Here is a 9,744-nt window from a genome sequence, read left to right as displayed (position 1 = left end):
ACCGACTCCGAATACGACTCCAGTTCCAACTCCAGCTCCGACTCCAGCTCCGACTGCGACTCCCACTTCGAAGCGATCCGCTCTCCCCGCGCCGCTCCATTCTCTTTCCGCCGTTTCCTCCCGGTTCCTTGGAACCCCCTTTTTCTTCCTTTTCCTTTCAGCCTCGCAGCTCACCGGTCGCCCGTTCACCGTTCGTCGTTCGCTGTTCGCATGGCCACTCAGCTCCGTTGCCTCCGCTATTTTCCTCCACGTTTCCTTATATTACATTCTAGATACGGCTGCGAAGACTACGCTGCAACTTGAAAATTCCTTCCCTCTCCTGTTTCTGTCAGTGAATATCTTATCATAATAGCTACCGAGCTGTTTTCTTAGGTCCGCCGGGCCCAAACTCTTTCCTCTATCGTGCCCGCACTGCCAGTTGCTTACTGCCACCCCCGTTCGCTCGACCCTTGCTCTTCGAGTAGCAAAAACCTCGCAAAGCTACAGCGTTCTCTCTCCAACTTCCATAAGCAGTTACGACCCCGTATCTTCGAGTATCGCGCACACGTCCACACACAGCTGCAGCGCAACGTTTTTCCGTTCGATGCACACGATGCACACCGGTCGAATGCAACGCTGGAGCGTCTTCCGGTCTCATCGGGCAGACTGGTCCACGGGTACGCGTACCGTTCATGCCATTTCCAAACTTTGACTCGTTGGGTACGCGATATCGCGCCATGTGGCCACCGTCCGATAGCACCGCCACCGCTTCATTTTCACCGAACCGTTCGGCTCGTTCTCCGTATCGAAGAATCTTTCTCTTTTTTCCTCTACCTCCCCCCTGCCCCTTGCCCTCCGCCTCAGCTCGTTTCCAGCTTCGGATTATTCCAACTTTTTTAAAACGGCGCCAGAAAAGTTCGCCCGGGCAGAGCGCGCGCAGACACATCGCGAGATTACCGCGATCTACGCTCGATTCAGTTTAGATAACTTTATACCGAATTTGTAATTTTAGGATCTATTCGGTCGCATTGTAGGAACCGTGATTGCTATACACGCAAGAAATTTGATGAATCGGAATAATCGTTAAAAAATTATTAGATGAATCGGCGACGTTAACATCTGGTTTTAAATCTCATAGTATCGGAAACTCGTATCCGCGATCCGATCCAGAAATAACGAGTAAATGTAGAAACAAGAAACAGCATATTTTGTTCATTGTCGATGTGAAACTAGCCGGCTGGAAACTTGTAACGTTAAGATCATTTCTTATCTTGGTGAACAAGAAGAACCGCGGCACCGAGGTCTGCAGAATAAAGGAGTTGCAGCACTGGGTCGTGCAATTTTCTTTGCTACGAAAACTTCGTCGGGCGATAATACTACGAGAGCAGGTGCAACGTCGTGATGCAGCATTTTCATGACATGCTCACCAAACACGTAATTACTTATCTGGTAATTATTCTATATTAACGAAAGCAATTAAAGTGTACATAATCCGCTACTTTAATAAGGTTCGCGGATCGCAACAGTTTATTTGTTTTTTGTCAGAACTACCAATTTGAGTTATGTAGGAAGCATTCTCGTTATTTCTGAACCAGATCATGCATATTAAAGTGATAATTGCATAATGTTATAACGATAACCTCGTTGAATATAATTAAATTTCTTTCTCGTATATTCGACGGGTCTCTGTTTCAGCCAATCTCGATACTCCTATCGTTGATTTTCTTTCTTTCTCTGTTGTTCGCTATTTAATTTCACGAATCAGATGCGAGTTTTAGCCAGATCAGCCTACCTAATCTCGTTGCTAAACGCTTCAAACGAGTTTCAGCCACAGTAGACTGTGGGGTTGACGAACGATTGATAAACTGTTGATTTTCTTTACCGCGAGCAGACAGTTTCTGTCAGTTCTTCTCGTTGTACGTTTCGGGATGTTATTTCGTATTCGCGAACAATTTATACCCTGCCTTTACGAAAGAAAATTCTTTCCAATGGTAGTTATCGTTGCGCGTATCGTATTTCTAAAAAAAAGCATGTTTTTCGAAAGAGATTTTTAATTTTCGGATTGAAAATTTGCTACTATATCCTTTACATGTAGAAGATAAAATAACGGTGACGTATTTCTGTGTTCTAATTAACGAATTTTCTGATCGCTTTGGTTACCTTTTACATCAAAATGTGATAATTGGAAAGGGAGATGTTATAAACGCAAGCATATCGTTTCTGCCTTTCCGAGTCCTGAAATCTCTTCTTTCGCATTTTATGCATTAAAATCATAATTATTTTGTTTCCATGGAACAGTGCGGTGTCTTTCGTCAAGAGACGCCGCAAGTTTCTACTTCCCTGTGCTATTTTGAAGATAATTTATTCCGACACAGAACCATTCCATAGATTCCCCTTAACGTATAACAAAAGTTAGATTATGAGAAACTATGAAACTTCGATTAATATGACTGTAGAAACGGACGAAGTATTTAATTATACAGACAGAACTCGAACGCGACAGACTCGCAATTATTATTCATAAAAGTGTTCGCACATCCTATAAAACAAATTCTCATCTACTATATTTATTTATCAAAGCACAAAGTAATGCATGCTAATTATCTTTTATGGCAAAACGTGATATTATATGAAAACATTCAAACAGGTAAGAAGCAAAACATATTGCGTTTGTACAGTGTTGCCATATCCCATTACAAATTACGTTAACATTTTTTACTTTCAATTTTACGCTATATAAAATATTTTTGACCGATTCTGTCTGTCAACGGCCTGCTCTTCGAAAACAACGAAAGAATCTCTCTCTCTCTCTCTCTCACACACACACACACACACACTTTCGATTAACGTGAAAGGAATACACAACGCTAACAAAAGCGATAGAGTCCTCGTCTTTCCGTCCCAATCTTTAAAATATCGATACAGCATCTCGATTACCGTGTCTGTAAACAAGAGCGAGTATACGCGTGTTGCCGATTTCCGCGATATAGACAAATACCAAATTGAAGTATCGAGTAATATGATCGATACGGGATCGTTGTAACGTCTCAATCTTTGCTTCAATGGCGACTAGTCCAACGGGTGAGGTATGCTCGGTTGGCAGCCCTGACTAAGGCTTAGGGACCTTATCTTTTCACGTTTCCGTCAATTCGCTCGTTCGGCATACTATTCAGCGCATTTTTCACAGCGAAACGTCGGTGTCCTTTTCATCGGTGATAAACGTTCGTTCCCGAGGAATGTTTACGGGGGAAAATTCTCTCTCTCTCTCCCTCTCTCTCTCTCCTTTCTCGATCCATCGGCTTAACATAATGCACACCAGGCCGGCGTATCATCTTTGGCCATTAGCCAGTGACAGTGCATCCGTTGACAGGAAATTGAAACTATGCTTCACCAGCGACTGTTCGATATTATATGCGCCAACAAGCTGTTAATCGCTGTCATTGCGCCATCACGTACGCTTTAACGAGGGCTACGAATCACTGCTATCGAATCCGCACCCGTTGTAAACGATGTGAAATATGTTTCCAGCTACACGAAATATACGCACCTTTCTATTTTACCGGGCTGTCGCGATTTTTCCATACCTTCCCTATAAATCCGTCGCTGTTTTTCCTCGATAGAGGATACATTCGAGTAAAACACTCACGAGAGACAGAGAGAGAGAGAGAGAGAGAGAGAAACTAATTCTAAACGCAGTTTCGTTACAAATTTCGTTACAAAAGGCTCGTTGTGGCGAACGTCGTGTATGCGACGGGTAGAAGCGTTGCGTGTAACGAGACCGCCTTTGACCGAAATTAGAACGAGAAGCACGCGAAACGCGAGAACAACGAACGAAACGATATGACAGTCGGAAGTTGGAAACGGCTAGTTTCGTTCGTTGCAGGTATCGGCCGTCGTAACTCCTTTTTGAAAATGTGCGATCGTCGTGGTACGTTTGACAATAACCAAACGATATCATACGTTATACGAGAATGAAACGCAGGATACTGGTTTTTTGCAGATCTGCCGAGTTTTGTGCAGCCGATCGGTAATGTGACAGCGGCTATTGGTAAAGAAGCCGTTCTACCGTGCACGATCCGGAAACTAGGAAATCACAAGGTAAGGGATTTGACGATGGTTTTATGGGAGGAAAAAGGGAGGGGTGGGAGAAGTTGGCGTGGCTGTGGAACGTTAATTAGCCAGGCCGGCAGCGTAAGAATATAAACGGGTTCGTTGGTTCACGAGTCGGCGAGCTCGAGTTGTTCACGGGTCACGAGGCGATAAAGGAATTGGAGATTTTCGGTAATCTCGTCGCAACAAATGGGTCGCGTGGATGCTCGTGGCACATGTCAGCGGCTCGCGTCTTTTTGCCATTTCTCGTCCCACCACTGTTTCGCTATTCACCACCTACACCATCGCCACCTCTTCTACTCTCTAGCTCCTTCTTCCAGAATAACTTTCCAACAGTTTTCCGCGTGGAGAAGGTCGCGCCCCGCTCATTCACCAGGTGGAGATAAACCGAAACTTCGTCATCCGGTCGTACAGGGTTCGTCCAACGCGCAACAAAGTCCCGCGGAACTTCTCGCCAGGTACACAATTCATTAAGCTTGGCACTGGCTAACGAGACGAAATTAAGCGGCGTTCTGTCGCGAGTGATTAACTCTTTGCGTGGCCGATGTACGTGTATTCGTATTTGAGCTTCTTTCGCCGCGGTATTTCAATTTCATGCGGATTAACGACAATGTGGCCGGTAACTATGCGCGGCCATCGACGCTTCCTGTGACAGCTTAAACTTTAATCGACGCAAAATTTGAAATACCGTTAAACCTGGAAGCGGCGAGTGGTTCGTTTCGACCGGTTCTCGTTTCTCACCGTAGTCTCGTACCCCTTCTACCCATCTGTACTCGGCCGCGTTTATATTAATACCGGCTGTTCCTTTATCTTACGGTAAGGAATATTCCAATTGTCGGTTAGAGAAAAACGGGATTAGCCGGAAAGAAGGGCGCTCGTGAAAAGTTTTCGGTGCTTGGATGTGGGCGGCTGCCGTCGCTTTACGCTTTTTGCACAGCAACAACGCAAAATATCGGAGAAATTTTCGAAAGTTTATTCGCCGACGAGACTGGTGCCGGCGTCGGCGCCTAAAGCAAGTCTACCGATAAAAACTACGGAAAACAGTTAAAACAACGGTACCGCGATGAAATTAATATTCAACGGTTGGTACGGAAAGCGTCGTGAAAATTTCAAGCCGATTTGTCAACGGGAATGGGCGAATTTCACGGCGAATCGCCGAAGGAGGGAAATTGCCACGAATACAACGTGGATCGTACACTTTCATCGCAAACGTTTAAACGGGGAATTTGCGGCACGGCGACGATTCTGCTGGTTGCCCGGGGCTGTTTCGCCAACGAACGCAAAATAAGACGGCGTTTCATCCCGCGGCCCGAAAGCAAGCTATTAATCGACCACGAAGTTTTAGTCAGTTTATATCAACGAGATGAAAAACGTCGACGAACGGCGCCCCGCGACCAACCTCGAAATATCATTGCACGGAACGTCCGATAACTTTTCTAACCCGATTTGTTTTCGACGTATTCGATACACGTTCATCGGTATTCGATGTTACATAATCGAATTTCTGGCAGTGACGCGCGCACGAATGTTTGCATCAGCCGGAACATCGAGCTCCGTTTCGCCATCGAATCCTTTTTACTTCTCCGCTCTCTGTGACAAACGTCGCTCGAACGACCCAGTAATTAGAAACTAAAGTCGAGTAACGACGATGTTTTGCGCGCTGGTGGCCGTTTCGCTCTTAGCGTGGAGATTTTCCCAGCAAACTCTCAACGTACGATCGAACACGCGTTAAAATCCGTTTTTGCCCGCGCGTGGTATGAGCCGCATCGCGTCGTGTCGCGTCGCGTTCCTGTTATTTTACATTATTTTCAGAGGGTACGCTTTTAACGCGTTCGTTCCACCTACGTGGTACGTTCGCACAACGTCGCGGACACCAACGCACCAGTACACCAACTACCGAATAATACTCGACAACCGCAGGTTTGTATTCACGCGAATCCATTCTGCGAAACTACCGTCCTGGAACCGTAGTCGCGTTACCTTTCGACGAAACGACCCTGTACCATTTGGCCCTTAACCCAGCCCGATCGGTGCTTTGCAACCAGATCCACCCGCCAAGTAATATCGACTCTATTGCCGACTTATTTGCCTCCACCTGTTTCACACCGCGTTATGGTTAATTTTTCGATGGTCGGCGACCATATTTCGAAATTAGAAGCAACGATTCGCTAAATAAGTTTAGGCGGTGGCGATCGAGCCGGAAACCACGGATCCCGACGTACTCCGATGAACCGCGTAAATGAATTCGTTTCGCAAACGACTCTGCTCCGCGCACGATTTTTACCAACATTTGCTTTGGCTGTCGTCCACCACGCGCCCATCACGAGCGTTTCCTTTTGCCTGTGCGGCGGCGTCGCTTCGTCAGTGACGCGAAATAAAATAATTAAAGGAATTTCTCTTCATTGTTTCGTTGAACGCAAAAATTCTAATTTGTGAAACACGGTGTCGACGGCGACGCGTTATTGAAAACACGACGGATAAACAAGCGCGTCGATGAGATGAAAAGCATTGTTCGTTCAGAGGGAAAAAGAAGATGACGGAACAAGGTCGCTGTAGATTGTTAAAAGGCTGGCGAACGCTATATGCGAAAGAAAATTTTCACATATTTTCATTTTTAGAGGCAACGGTCGACCGACTTCTCCCGGAAACGTATTCTTCTCATGCAAATACACGGGCACATTGTGTCGCTGAGTTTTCACGCGCGCGTTAACTCGCGAAATATCGCCGTACGTCGGCAGGCAAATAAACAAACTTGCGGGATCGGAGAACAATCTTCTCGCAAAGAGTCGCATGCATCGCGACTTTGCCGGGGCGACACAAAAGCCCGCACGTAGTCGCAGTTACCTCGAAGAAATCCAATTCGCAGGAATGCTGGCAAGTTTGCCCGAGCAACGCGTCGCCTCTGATCAAAACTTCACACGCGGCGCGCCGTTGCACGCCTTCCCTTGTAACGCGTTTCCCGCGGAATTCCTTTGATCCATTGTTGTGCTAACACGCGCGAATTTAAGGCGCCCCTATTTTCCCAAGAACGTTCCCTCTTTCTATTTCTTTCATGCTGCAGCTTCCTCCTGCTAAACCCCAGTTAACCGTTCATGAATATATAACGCGGATTTGCCGTGGGCCACGCTTTCCAGGATTCGCGAGAGAATTTTCTTGCGGCTTCGAGTCGAAAACCAAACAGGTCCGGAAGAAAAAAGAAAAGTCGACCGATCAATCCGTTAAACGAAATGGACGACTGGTTTCGTCGCGAACAGAATAACAGGGGTGGAGGGGGTGAATCGAAATTCGCCGCGGGGAAAACGTTTATTTCTAATTTGTATTCCGTAACACGCGGCGAAATAAAAGGAGAACGTAACGAATGAAATCGATAAAGGTTGGTTCGCCAGCTGGTCGGCAAGTTGTTCTTCTATTTACTTCGTGCAGAGTTCCTCCGCCGTGTTTTCTTATCCCTGTCGCGCTAGTTGCCGTCGATTTTTCTAAAGTCCCGCTCTGTCTGGAAGAGGAAGGAGCCTCGAGACGAGTCCGAAAGCTTTTAGTTTTACGCGACACTGTTTCGACCAAGTAAAACGAGGCGAATCGGCGAGACGCAACCAGCCAAACCTTTCTTTCCCTCTTTATTCCGGCTTTCTGAAAGCTGGATCAAGGAAAAAAATAGAAGGGGATGTTCCCTCTGAAGACCGAGGCAACGTCGCGCGAGGATACCGATCGTCGAACGCAGTCGTTTACACCACCACCACCATCGCCACCGACGAATTTGAAACGCGTGTGCGCGACTTCAAAGCGATTCTCTTCTACTCTGCCAGTGGGAAAGACGTCTGACGAAAGTAGAAGATTTATGGCTTCTGAAACTTCATCGGACATATTTGGATAGAGTTTCTCGCGTCGTGAATTCATAAAGGAGAGCGAAACATCTTTCTACGACCGTCTTTTGTCGACCAACAAATATTATGCAGCTTCTAACGCGAGATATAGTACCTGTATAAATGAGAATCGTCCGAGGCACAAGGAAATGGTAAGATGGTAAGCCGATTGTGGCTGCTGCCTATATATATTCGGCAGTTCGTCCAAGTTGCTATAAATTGGACACGTTCGGATCGGGACTCGTTGGATATTTCCTGTTTGGCGGATTTTTCGCGTGCGAGCAGCACGGCCAGAAAAGGGAAAAGCGAAGGAAACGACTGTGACGTCTACGAGCGAAGATGAAAACAAAGAAAGGAAAAAAGAAAAAAAAAGAAAAGAAAAAAGACGAGGAAGATCGAAGGTCGAGGCATTTCGTCGACGTGATTGTAATCGGAATCGTTCTTATTCCCTTATTTATAGGCGACAAAATCCTCTCGCCGTCTATAACGTTTGCGCATAAAAAGCTCGTAAAAAAGGGAAAAAATACGACAGGCCGGTGGAGGTTCCCGGGGGAAATAGAATTGGTCGTGGCGCAACGAGAATCGAAAAGTGACCGATCGCGTGGAGATCCTCGGCGTCAATAAAAAATAAAGTTATCGTCTGTAGACGTTTGGCGCGGAAAGATTTTCAATTCAGCTGGCGATTCTGTCGAAACGGTTATCGCGCATGTTCCTCACGTTCGATTGACGCATCGTACGAGCCGTGTAATGATTCGAGTTTCAAGCAACGTAAACTGACAATGACGGGCGAAAAATAAATTAGCATTTAAAATGCAGAAAGCGACGGCTGGTTTCGACGCAACGACTAATACGCGTACACGTTTAACGCGCCACGCCACGACCGATCGTTCAACGCGCACTCGTTTCAACGTTGATTCAATTTCCGCGATGGAACGCGAAATGACGATTCCGATGACGATCGATCTTCCGGCGGAACGAGCGACGGAACGTTTGCCGCTCGAATAAAATAAATTACCATAGGAAAAGCCGCGAGAAGAATCGTGCGATTCGGTGAAGCTTGGTGGGCTGGTCGAGGATCTCGCTGGAAAGATGCTGCAAGTTTAATTGCCGTCGCGTCGGTTGACTCGTCGTCGTTTTGTACGAATCGGTCTTTCACGTTATGAAAGAACCGCGAGAACGATCGACTCGGTTCCGTTTCATTCACGGATACGGAACTTTCGCTTCCATAGGTCTGTCCTTTTATATCGTTGGATCTATCTCCGGATAATTCCGGGCCAAAGTAGATTCCTCCTCGGTGCTCGTTTTCTCTCCGCCCCCCCTCTTTTTTCTTTTTCATTTAATTACGTCCCACCGCCGCGTCACGTTTTCGATGACTCGCAATTAGATCGTCGCGAGATCTCGACGCGTATCGGTTGCTCGTGGATCAACGAACCGCGCGAACGCGATTTCCTTCTCGCTTTCTGCGTCGCGTATTTCTCGAACGGCCAGATAAAATATATCTACTTTAGATCGATTCCGTCGTAGGTTTTCACGGCCGATTTGCCTCGCAACTCGCCGTACATCTTAGTCGCGCGAAACGCGAGTGCGCGGAGCGATACGACTCGTCGCGACTCGATGGATCGTCGAACCGGTGCAGCGATCGGCCGTCTCTCGTTTATCCGATCGTTTCGTGTGGATTCACTTACACCTTACTTGCCATCCGTGACGTTCCATTTCTGATTAACACCGAAGTCTCGTCGACGGCGCGACGACTTTGGCAACTCCGTTTCTCCCTTTCCCTTCCTCTAGCCGCCGG

The 9,744-nt window shown here is 46.8% G+C and overlaps 1 protein-coding gene across 4 annotated transcripts in view; it reads left to right on the top strand.

The window, feature by feature from the left end:
- LOC100748943 (lachesin-like) overlaps positions 1 to 9,744 on the top strand; it is a 42,609-nt gene that overhangs the window by 22,662 nt on the left and 10,203 nt on the right. For all 4 annotated transcript variants that reach the window (XM_024371132.2, XM_024371131.2, XM_012391700.3 and 1 more), the window contains exon 3: positions 3,980 to 4,077. In XM_024371132.2, the coding sequence (XP_024226900.1) occupies positions 3,980 to 4,077 (98 nt within the window). The remainder of the gene's footprint in view (positions 1 to 3,979; positions 4,078 to 9,744) is intronic.

This window comes from Bombus impatiens, unplaced genomic scaffold (assembly GCF_000188095.3).
Source record: "Bombus impatiens unplaced genomic scaffold, BIMP_2.2 scf_1112, whole genome shotgun sequence".
NCBI classification, from domain to species: Eukaryota; Metazoa; Arthropoda; class Insecta; order Hymenoptera; family Apidae; genus Bombus; species Bombus impatiens.
The sequence above is the reverse complement of the archived record's forward strand: the minus strand, read 5'-3'. Positions and strand labels throughout refer to the sequence as shown.